This window comes from Phoca vitulina, unplaced genomic scaffold, assembly GCF_004348235.1.
Source record: "Phoca vitulina isolate PV1807 unplaced genomic scaffold, GSC_HSeal_1.0 scaffold7, whole genome shotgun sequence".
In the NCBI taxonomy this organism is placed as follows: Eukaryota; Metazoa; Chordata; class Mammalia; order Carnivora; family Phocidae; genus Phoca; species Phoca vitulina.
The window spans coordinates 70,997,851-71,009,283 of NW_022589710.1; the positions used below are offsets into that span (position 1 = coordinate 70,997,851).

Below are 11,433 nucleotides of genomic sequence, written 5' to 3' on the forward strand. Positions count from 1 at the left end.
GGCCGGCGCCATGGCCGAGCGGGGCCGCCTGGGCCTGGCCGGCGCGCCCGCCGCGCTCAACACGCCCGTGCCCATGAACCTGTTCGCCACCTGGGAGGTGGACGGCTCCAGCCCCAGCTGCGTGCCCAGGTACGCCGCCGCCCGGCCGCTTTGTTCCCGCGCGCACCTGCCGGACACCCGGGACCGTCCGCCGGGGTCTGTCCATCCGGGCCCTGCGCACCGCGCCGTCCCCACCCGGGACTGTCCGCCTGGCACCGTCCACTAGGGACCTGCGCCCGGGATCCCCGCCCGGCACTGTCCATCCGGGACCTGCGCCCCGGGCCGTCCCCACCCGGGACTCCACCCGGGACCTCGTGCTCGGGGGAGGGGGGGGCAGCGGGGACAGTGCAGCGGGGCAGTCCCCCGGGACCTCGCACCCGGGGCCCCCACCCGGGTCGGTCCACCCAGGACCCGCACACAGGACCCTCTGCCCAGGGTCCCCCACCACGGGCCTCGCGTTTGCGCCCCCGACTCCGGCTTGCGCATTCTGTGGGAGCAACCTCTGACGCGTGGAGGGCCTCTGAGGTCCGGGCACCGCCGGGAGGGAGTGGCGCGGGTTTCTCCGGTCCCGCGGTCTTCGAGGCTCAGGCAGCTCACCTGGTTCCGCTCCCTGGCCGCTTCATTGCACCTGTCCGCTGATGCGGTGCTGGTGGAGTTGACTCAGGCGTCTCCTCTCTCCACTGCTGTCAGATTTCCTTTTGCGGCCAGCCACCCTGTCAAGCCTGAGCGTCCTGGGAGTGACCCGCAGGGCCCGCAGTGTCCAGAGAACACCTAAAGTTGGGACCATGATTGTACTCTTTCATCCAGCACACGCCTCTTTACTCCTGGTCTTGGGGGCCTGCTCTGTCCTGCTGGCCCTTTACCTGTTTCTGCTGTTGGTGAGCAGGGCTCTTTGCATCGGGCTGTCAATTTCGCCATGGCAAAAGACCTCCCTCTCACTTGGTGGGGAAGCGCCTGGACCCCCGTGGCAACAGCTGGTCGAGGTCTAGCCCACAGGCCAGTGCTGTAGCCAGATCAACTCCACTCGGACTGGCAGCTTCCCTGTTTTTCTTGCCAGCTTGGAGCTCTTTTGGTTTCTTCCTGACTCAGTGGTCCCCGATGATGCAGCTCTCAGGCTGAGGGGGAGAGACAGACTCGCACCAGGGTCTATTGTGGAGTGGACACCAGGCCTCGGGGGCTGCAGGGAAGAGTGCTCCCTGGGGAGACCTCCTGGTGAGGACCTCAGGATTGCCATCCAGGCACAGGGAGTGGGTGGTGAACTGCTGGCAGGGGGGGGCCACACACGCGGCCACAGCTCATCCTACAGGTGTTGTGGAGCGAAGTGTTGGGGATTCCAGTCTGTGGGGTTTGCCCTCCAGGAGTTGAGGGCTGGGAGGTCAGAGCATTGGCTGTGCCAGCTGGAGAGGGTGGGCCCTCAACCCACCTGGCAGATCTGTATGGGGCCTCCTGGGTCACCTGAGGGTCAGCGTTAGCCAGGGTTTGGGGCCAAGGACTCCAGATCCACCTGCTTGCGTCTTCTCTGGGAAGTCTCTGGGCCTCGCAGCCAAGGTCAGGAGCGTCTCCCCAGGCCCAGCCTGCTCACCCTTTCCCATCTTGGGCAATTGCCTTAGCGTGGAGCCCCACAGCCAGGGTCATTGTGGACTCCCCCCCAACCCCCAACCCAATGCTTCTGTCTGCCCCCCTATGCATTGTCACCACCACCACCACCACCACCCAGTGGACCTCTTGTGCTGGCTGCCTTCTGTCACTGCCCCCCAAACCCACGCTTCTGCCCCTCCTTCCCCACAAACCCACGCCTGTCTCCCTCCTTGCCTCCTCTTGTCACTGCCCCCCAAACCCACGCCTGTCCCCCTCCTTCCCCCCAAATCCACGCCTGTGCCCCTCCTTGCCTCCTTCTGTCATTGCCCCCAAACCCACGCCTATCCCTGTCCTTCCCCCAAACCCACGCCTGTCCCCCTCCTTGCCTCCTCTTGTCACTGCCCCCCAAACTCACGCCTGTCCCCTTCCTTTCCCCAAACCCACGCCTGTCCCCTTCCTTTCCCCAAACCCACGCCTGTCCCCCTCCTTCCCCCAAACGGACGCCTGTGCCCCTCCTTCCCCCCAAATCCATGCCTGTTCCCTCCTTGCCTCCTGCTGTCACTGCCCCCCAAACCCACACCTGTCCTCCTCCTTCCCCCAAATCCATGCCTGTGCCCCTCTTTACCTCCTTCTGTCACTGCCCCCCAAACCTACGCCTGTGCCCCTCCTTCCCCCAAACCCACACCTGTCCCCCTCCTTCCCCCCAGACCCATGCCTGTGCCCCTCCTTGCCTCCTCCTGTCACTGCCCCCAAACCCGCGCCTGTCCCTCTCCTTCCCCCAAACTGACGCCTGTGCCCCTCCTTCCCCCCAGACCCACGCCTGTGCCCCTCCTTGCCTCCTTCGGTCACTGCCCCCTTGCTACTCCACGTGCCCCCAAACAGGGTGCAGGCCGTAGCCTATCTTTGCTGCCCCTCCTCAGCAGCTTCCTGGAGCTCCCCCAAAAGACCACTGAAATTTACCTGGGGGTGGTGGGGGTGGTTGCAGGAGATGCGGGAGGGTAGCCGCTTGGGGGCCTTGTCAGCCTCTCCTGGAGCTGGCCTGGGAAGTCCACTCCTTGAGTGTGGGGGGAGGGTGTGAGGGGGCATGTGAGAGCTGGGCTGGACAGCACAGGTGTTGGGGGCTCAATGGCTCCGCCTGGGTGGGGGATGGGGGAGGGGGGAGGGGTGGTGGCAGCTTGTGTCCCGTGGCCATGAGTCGTTAGGATAGGCCAGGCGTTGATGGGCTGAACGTACAGAATGTCGCCTACAGCAAACGCCCCCTACTTTCCTGGTGAGCGGGGCCCCTCCCTGAGAGGTGGCGCTGGTCCCCTGCTTGTATCTCCTGCGCGTGAGAGTCCTTGGACGGGCTGTTCTTAGTGTGCTCCTGGGCTTTCTGTAAAAGGGGTCATACCCTCTCTGTTCCTTTGCATGTCTTGTTTTTGCCCAGTCTACGTTTTGGAGTGACGTCGCACCAGTAGCTGTCACTGCCGCGTGGTGGTCCCTGCAAAATGATGGTGTGGGTCCCTGCTGTCAGGGGACCTGTGGCTTGTTTCCAGGCGGCAGCCAGTTTCGTCCGTGCTGCTGTCGGCATCCGAGTGCCGGTCCTCTCCATGTGTGTGGCTGTGGGCGGCCAGGCCTGTTGTAAGCACATGCCCATAGTAGGGTTTGGGGGTGTGTGCTCAGTGTTACTCCCAGGCGGCTTCATGGAGTGTGGTTGTGCCAGCTCCGGCCCCCACCGGCGGGGATGCGCGTCCCCAGTGCTCTGCATTCTTGCCAACACTTTGCCTGACTTAATTTTTGCCAGTCTGGTGGGTGTGAAATGGTATTGTGGTTTTCATTTGAATTTCTCTGATTACTAATGCAGGCCATTTGCACTTCCTTGTCAGCGAAATTGCAGGTCACTTCTTTGGCCAATTTTTCTTTCTCCTTCTCATTTTAATTTTTCTCCCCGACTTGAGTCTGGGCATTTTCTTCAGGGGATGGTAATCCTTCCCCGGCTAGAAGTGTTCAGTCTTCTTCCAACGAAGTGAATTTCTTGGCGGTCTGCAAGGTCTGAGCACCTGCCTCTGGCCTGGCTGGCTCGGCCCTCTGGTCGTGGTGGCCAGCTCTCTGCTCTTCCCAGGGGCTCCTGCCAGGTGTTGGGGCTGTAACTCGAGGGAGGCCTGACTGTGTGGGTTTCCCTGAGGAAACGCTACAGGCAGCACTCCTCCCCAGTCACCATCAGCAGCGGGTCCGACCCTTCCCGGCCGCCTCCTAGGCGTGCCCCACCGCTGGGGTTGCCAAAGCGGCCTCCTGGGCCCCCACTCAGCAGCTTCTGGGTCCCTTTACATCCTTGAGCTTCCTGCTATTTTTTCTTTCCTGTTGGGGGTTTTTCACCAATTTTTAAATGTGAGGCTGCTCATCCTTTCCCATATGTATCATTTGGTCAGATCTTACTTCTGCGAACTCCTTGTTTGCATCCTTGGTGCGTTTGAGGGACCTGGTTGTGGTTTGGTTCACGTGGTGGAGGGATGTCCAGCTGCTAGTTTTGGTGGCGCTCTGCGCCTGCAGGCCATCTGCTGTCCTAGGCCTTCCGCCTGGTGGCATGAGCAGTGTGCAGCTCTTGGAGTCACCCACGCCGAGTCCGCTTCCACAGCTCCTTCCTCCCGGTGCGCGGCGTCCCACTGCAGGAGTAAACCACACTTGGTGTAAACCCGCTGCTCTTGGTAGGTGGGTGGGTTGTTTGCAGTTCGAGGCTCTTGGGTTCAAAGCTGCTACGACCATTTGGGTGCAGAACTTTGGAAGTCATATGCTTTCACTTCTCTTTGGTAATACCCGGCCACGGGGGAGGTGGGCGTGTGTCAGTTTCGGGAGGAACTGCCGTCTTCTGGAGTGGTGTCACCATCGGCAGCCGTCACCGCGGCTCTGTTACATTTCATGCCGCGTCGTCTGACTTGCAGCCATTCCAACAGCTGCATGACGGCTTCTCCTGAGACTTTATTCTGTGCTTGATGGGAGTGGATGTTGAATATAACCAAACAAGTTTTTTTTTTAAATTAAGAGCATCATGTGATTTTCCTTGACTTGCTGTTACCTTACGTAACGTTACCTTACGTAAATGGATTTTCTAGTATTAGACTAACCTTCCATCCTTTGGAAAAATTCTCATCTGGTCATGCAGCATTACCCTTCTTGTTCATTGGTGGGTTTAGATGATTACGATCTAGGACTCCTGTGTGTATATGTAGGGTCTGTGATCTCACCGGATTTTAGCACCAAGATACCTGTAGGATGTGCTTCAGAGCGTGAACTCATCTGCTGTGCCATGGTCTCATTTAGGCAGGACTGGAACTGTGTGTCCTCTGACTGTTTGGGGAAAGTCACCCATAAAGTAGCTTGGGGTTGCTTTGTAGGCAGCACATCCTGGATTCAGTGTCTTTAGCGGGCATAGGACACCCCCCGCAAGTTGGTTTTTTAAAAAATATGTATTTCCGAGAATTTGTCCATTTTGTCCAGATTTTCAGGTTTATTGGCACAAAGTTGCTCATAATACTCTTTTATTTTTTAAATGGCTGCAGGATCTGTAAAGCTGTCCCCTTCCATTCCTTCCGGTGACTGTGCAGGTAGACAGGGACGCTCTGCTCTTATCTGTCTCACCAGGGGCTCATCAGGGTTTAAACATAAATGCTAGTTGTTTATTTCCTGCCATTTATGCTCCTCAGGTTTATTTTGCTGTTCTTGTTCTAATTTCTTAAGATAAATGCACGGCTCCTTATTTTCCCGCTCGTTTCCTTCTGTACCAGCACCTGTACCCACCGAACAAGAGCGGCTTTAACTGCACCTCACAAGCTTCTGTGTGGGGAGTCGTCCCACTTGAAATATATGTATATTTTTTATTTCCCATCATTCTTTAACCCGTCAGGATATTTCAAAGTTTCTTAATAGGCAAACATACAGGTTTTTTTCCTAGTTACTTTTCCATGATCCAGTTCATCTCTCTCCCCTTCCCATGGTTCTTTTCTAACTTAGTCATGTTGTGGTCAGAGAAAGTGGTCAGTATGACACCAGGTCCTTAATGGTTTTCGGAACTTGCCTTATGGCTCAGTTTGAGGTCAGTTTTCGTGGCTGCTCTCTTTGTACTGAACAGGAATGTGTGTCTGGCAGTGGACGGTGTTGGATGTCTGTCCATGCACAACAAGCTTGGTTCACTGCGGTCTGCAGATCTGTCCCCTTTCTGTCTCCTGGAGAAGTGTGTGAAAACCTTCTAACCTGGTGCTGGATTTTATCTACTTCTCTTGGAGCTCTGTCATTTTGAAACTACAGTACTAGGCATATACGTTTGGGTTAGAATGCCTTCCAGGGGTTTTGAACTTTGAGCATTTATGACTCTATCTGGTGATGCTTTCCGTCTGAACGTGCACTTTGGTGACAGGATAGCTCTGGGTAGTATTTGCCCGCTATTTCTTCTTCCATCTTTTTTCTTTAGACCTTTCTGTGCCCTACATGTGAGACGTGTCTTTGGTTTTTCAGCATGGATCTAGATTCCATTTTCATTCAATCTGACAATCTTTATTTTTTAACTAGAACATTCAGTCTGTTGTCATTTATCAAAATTGTTGATATTTGGGTTCATACCTATCATTTTATTTTTTGTGCTTATTATTTTCCTGTTTTTTTATGTCTGTTTTTCTCTTTCGTTTTATCTTATTTTGCACTGATTTTTTTTCCTTATTCTGTTTCCACTTCATATATTAGTTTGAAACTTACCACTGTTTCTGTTTCTTAGTGGTTACTGTGTAAATTGTAACTTGCATACTGGCTGTATTTATTTTATGGGGGAGGGGCAGAGGGAGAGAATCTTCAGCAGCCTCCACACCCAGTGTGCCCAGCGTGGAACCGACGCGGGGCTCGATCCCACGACCCTGAAATCATGACCTGAGCTGAAACCAAGAATCAGAGGCTTCACTGACTGAGCCCCCCAGGCGCCCCCCATACTGGCTGTATTTCAAAGTTAATTTGTCTTTATCCTGTTCCTAACATTATACGCAGGGACAGACCTCACAACATGTTATTTTGACCCAACCCTCTCAAGATCATGCACCCTTGTTCAGTGTATTTTAATTTTCCTGCTAAGCGCACGAGAGGTAGTTATTCCTTTATTCTGCGAGCACTCGATTAACCTCGAAACTCATCGCTTTTCTTCATTCTTCTGGCAACTCAGAACTTGGAATTGTTTTCTCCCTCTTATGTCTGAAAATGCATCTTTAGGATTTTCTTTAGTGAGGATGTGTTAATAACTAACTGCTCTTTCCGTGTTCTCAGAATGCTTACCCTTGTTTCTGGGGGGTGTGGGGGTGTGGGCGGCATCTCTCCTCTGCATGTGCAGGTGTCCTGGGGGGCGTGGGGGTGCAGGTGTTCTGGGGGAGTGGGGGTGCAGGGGGCATCTCCCCCTGCACATGCGGGTGTCCTGGGGGGCGTGGGATGCAGGGGGCGTCTCCCCTCTGCATGTGCAGGTGTCCCGGGTGGCGTGGCGGTGCAGGCAGCATCTCCCCCTGCACATGCGGGTGTCCCGGGGGGCGTGGGGGTGCAGGGGACATCTCCCCTCTGCATGTGCAGGTGTCCTGGGTGGCATGGCGGTGCAGGCAGCATCTCCCCCTGCACATGCAGGTGTCCCGGGGGGCGTGGGGGTGCAGGGGGCATCTCCCCTCTGCACGTGCAGGTGTCCCGGGGGGTGTGGCGGTGCAGGCAGCATCTCCCCCTGCACATGCAGGTGTCCTGGGGGGTGTGGGGGTGCAGGGGGCATCTCCCCTCTGCATGTGGAGGATGCACATTTCCTGACTTTGCTCACTTTTGCTCTTGAGAAGTCAGCTGTCTGTCAGGTGAGAGTCATTTGAAGGTCTGTCCTTCTCCCTGGTGGCTTTATGTCCAGGTGTCACTTTCTCCTGATACCGCCACAGTCAGGGTTGGGCTTTTCAACTTTGTGGATTGGTGGTTTTTACCAGTGCTGGGAAGTGTTGCCTCTGTCCCGTGCTCTCTCTCCTCCCTTCTGGGGTGCCATCTGGATGTGTAGTAGCCCTTCCCACTGGGTGGTCTTGGCGAGCACAGGCTGGGCATGTTTCGCATGTCCCCATAATGGTAGCCAGTTCTCAGTCCCTCCTTCTACTTCTGTCCACGTCCTGCCGCCCCTGCAGCCTGCACGAGGGCCGCTGCAGCCGGGGGGACTGCGCCGTCTCCCAGCCCTGTCCAGAGCTCGGCATGGACATGGAGTGGCCGTTTGGTGAGTGCTCCTGGAGCTGAACGGAGGTGCTCTGCTCAGGAGTGTGAGCTCTCTTTCGAGCTGGGAGGAAGCCACCGCTTGCGTTGAGGGTGTGTGCTGGAGAGCGGTGCAGGGTGGGCCCCGGGCCGCGTCAGCTGTGGACTCGGCTGGCGACGGGCGTTGTCAGATGTGTGCGTGGGGGGAGGGGGGAGGCGGGGCAGGCGCGTGAGAGTGGACTGGGGTGCTTCAGCGTCTGAAGGATCAAGTCTGCTCCAAGGGAGACCGAGGAAGCCGGCTCCGCAGTCCGTGGCCTGTGGACTGACATCTGTGGGGTGGACGTGGGCCGTCAGTGCCCTTTGCTGCAGCTCACTTCAGCCCACCCATACGTGTGCATACGTGTGCACGCCCAGGCCCCAGGTAAGCACCCAGCCATGGTGCTGACACCCTGAGGTGCAAGGAGAGGCCCTTTGGTGGCCCTGCCCTGAGGGCACCATTGTCCTGATGGTGGGACAGGATGGCAGTGGCCACAGGAGGGCCGGGTGGACCCCCCGTTGTCAGGGGGCTGGGTGGGCTTCGGGAGGAGCCTGGCCCAGCCTTTTTCTCCTCCGTGCTGGGTCTTGGGCAGAAAGGGAGGTGCCTCGAATGTCTCATGGCTGGCTGTCAGCTGGCTCCGTGTCCTGTCTCCGTGTGGCCGTTCTGCTCCAGCGCACGCCCCTTGCACGCATGGTGCGGGCCCAGCTGAGCAGCACAGGTTCGGGGGGTCCACCCGCGCGGTCACCCTCTGGCCTCTGTTGGCAGGGGGTTGGCCCCTGTCTCTGCCCCCCAGCCCTGGGCAGGCCCTCGGAGGCTCTTCCCCCGCCCGGAAGTGGTTGTGCCCTTCACCAACGTGCTGGCTCTGCTCTGTGTGGACACAGCCTCCGGCCTCCTCTGTGTGGCGTGGGCTCCTCTCTGTCCCCGATTGCTCAACTGTAGGGCACACGTCCGCATTGGGACAGTGGTGGCGCCCCCTAGGCAGACCCTCGGATGACCTCTGGGGTGATTGTGTGTGAGCCAGGGCCTCCGACTGGGGACAGCAGGGGCGCCTGCATCTTTCACTTAACCTGAGGCTCACTTTCCAGTGTGACCGCTGCTGACCTTGCGTCTTTGTGTCATGGTCGGTTAGCACCGCCCTGGTCTTAGACGAGCTTCTCCTGGGCCTCAGCTGCTGCAGCTGAGGGACGGCTCTGTGCAGGTGCCCCAGGCCCCGGGAGGGCGGCTGTCCCCACGCTTCTGAACTCGGCAGGGTGCTCTGTGGCGTCTCATCTCTCACAGGCTCATCCCTGCCCATCTGGGAGTGGACGTTGGGTGTCTCCGGGGCACCTGAAAGTGCCTCAGGCCGGGTGTCCTGCGGGGGGGGGGGCGGTGCTCTGGTCATTGAGTCGCTGTGCTAGGGCATCCCTCTGCACGGGCAGTTTGGCTTGTCCTTCTGAATGCCACTGGGGGCACGCCTGGGCACAGGCCGCCTGGAGACGCTCTGTGGGGGGCCCAGAGAGGGCATGGGGGTTGGGGAGCCCTCCTGGGTTCTGCAGTGGCCCAGGCGCTGCCCTGCTGCATCTGATCCAGGCTGGTGGGGGCACCTTGGCTGTGAAGACCTGTCCTGGGTCGTGGGCTCCGGTGGCCTAGCCTGTGACCAGTTCACTGTTCCCTGGGGTCCCCGTGGGGGTCCTAGGCCATTCCGGCCAGTCCTCCAGAGCATGCAGGCTCTTGCTGGACTCCAGCGTAGGCTTTAACGTAAGTTGAGGGTGATCACACTTTGGGAGGGAAATGGGGAATGACACCCCCCTCTCTGGCAGGAAATGAGCGAGTGTGGGGTGTGTTTACAAACAGCGCTTGTCCGATGGAGCATCCGGGGCAGGACGATGAACTCATTTGTGGGTGCATTTGCCTCGTGGGTGTGGGGCCCCCGAGAGAGGCGTGAGGGCAGGGCGGGGGCTGAGCTGGTGGCAGGGAGGGCGGGCAGGGCCCTGCTCAGAGCAAGCCCCTGGGAGGGAAGACGGCGGGGGCGTCCCAGAGGAGAAGGGACATCAGGGAGGCTGAGGGTCTGGTGGGTAGTGGGCACACGAGGGCCCCCTACCAGTGAATCGCCCTCAGGCAGCACCACGAGAGTGGAAGCCGCCTTCCTACTTTGTGTCCCAGCCTCGCGGGTTCTGCTGCTGCACGGCAGAGGGAAGGGCCCTGCAGTGGGTCCCCGGCGAGGAGACGGGAGGCTGAGACCTTGGGGTCTGCACTGGGGGGCGTCTAACGCCTCTGCTCCGGACTTGCCTGCATGTGCCAGGGAGGATGGGCCAGACCTGTCTCAGGTTCCAGACTATGCCACTCTGGCCTTGGCAGGTCATGGAAGGTTCCAGAAGTGTGTTGATTTGTAGCCCAGCCCTGGAGCAGGACTGCCGACGACCAAGCCCCCCAGGCGTCCCCCGTGGTGTCTGTCTCAGCAGGAAAAAGCCTCAAGCAGGCGGCAGACCAGCTGTGGGGGTGACAGTGAAGGTTCTGTGGGAGGAGCTGGTGTGGTTGGGGGTGCGCCCCGTGCCCTCCGCCCAGTGTGAGATCCTGCTAGGCCCAGCCCTCCGCCTTCCAGATCGGAGCAGGGGATGACCACACCTGCTTTCCTCCTTCCTAGTTTGCCTCTCGGAGACCGGTTTCCTCAACAAGGGTGATGATGGCCCTCCCCTGGGGCACGTGGCAGGCAGGGCTCAGGCTACTCCCGCTCTGCAGTTCGGACAGGCAGACGCTCCATCCTGTGCGGCACAGCGCAGAGGCCTGCTGCGGAGGGGCCAGCCACCGGGGAGGGCCAGCCATGTCACCAGCCGCCACAGGGTGGGGGGGGGCACAGGAAACTGTGCAGTGCTGGCCTCAGGGTCGCTGGAGAGCTGGGACGTCCCACGTGCGCTCTGTGCCTGAAATAGAGCCGCGGGCTGCCTCTCCCAGTGCAGAGGGCTCTCTGAGCACGCAGCTGGCCAGGCGGGCGAGAAAACCCTGCCACACAGACCCTCAGGGTTGGCCTCCCGCCACCCGCTTTCCTGTAAATCTGAGCACGCTGGGCAACTGTGTACGGAGAATTTCCAGTTAAGCTGTTTGTGTTTGGGACAAACAGAAACGTGTCTGATTAGCCTTGTTTAGAAGAGAGCACCTGGAGAATTCCCCCCACCGGGTGTGTTTCCGGTTACCTTTAAGAGGAGGGGGACTAGGGCTCCTGGGCGGCTCAGTTGGTTAAGCAGCTGCCTTTGGCTCAGGTCATGATCCTGGAGTCCCTGGATCGAGTCCCGCATTGGGCTCCCTGCTCAGTGGGGAGTCTGCTTCTCCCTCTGACCCTCTGCTCTCTCGTGCTCTCTCTTTGTCGTTATCTCTCTCAATAAATAAATAAAAATCTTAAGAAGAAAAAACAAAAGGAGGGGGACGAGGAGACCCCTGCTCCTGGGACATGCAGCCTGGCGGCCTGATTTTGCAGCTGTTGGCCCAGGAAGAAAGACAGGCAGACCCAGAGTCGCACAGCAGGGAGATGCCTGGTCAGTGGGCTTCAGTCCAACCCCCTGGGCCGCGCAGTGACCCTCACGTCCGATCCCCCC

At 58.6% G+C, this 11,433-nt stretch overlaps 1 protein-coding gene across 6 annotated transcripts in view; it reads left to right on the top strand.

Moving 5' to 3' along the window:
• The first annotated feature begins 6 nt into the window (after positions 1 to 6).
• PACS2 (phosphofurin acidic cluster sorting protein 2) overlaps positions 7 to 11,433 on the top strand; it is a 59,228-nt gene continuing 47,801 nt past the window's right edge. For all 6 annotated transcript variants that reach the window (XR_004299639.1, XR_004299640.1, XM_032406044.1 and 3 more), the window contains exon 1: positions 7 to 129. Coding sequence is in view for 4 of the 6 variants with exons in the window: in XM_032406044.1 (XP_032261935.1) it covers positions 11 to 129 (119 nt within the window). In the remaining 2 variants the exon portion in view is untranslated. The remainder of the gene's footprint in view (positions 130 to 11,433) is intronic.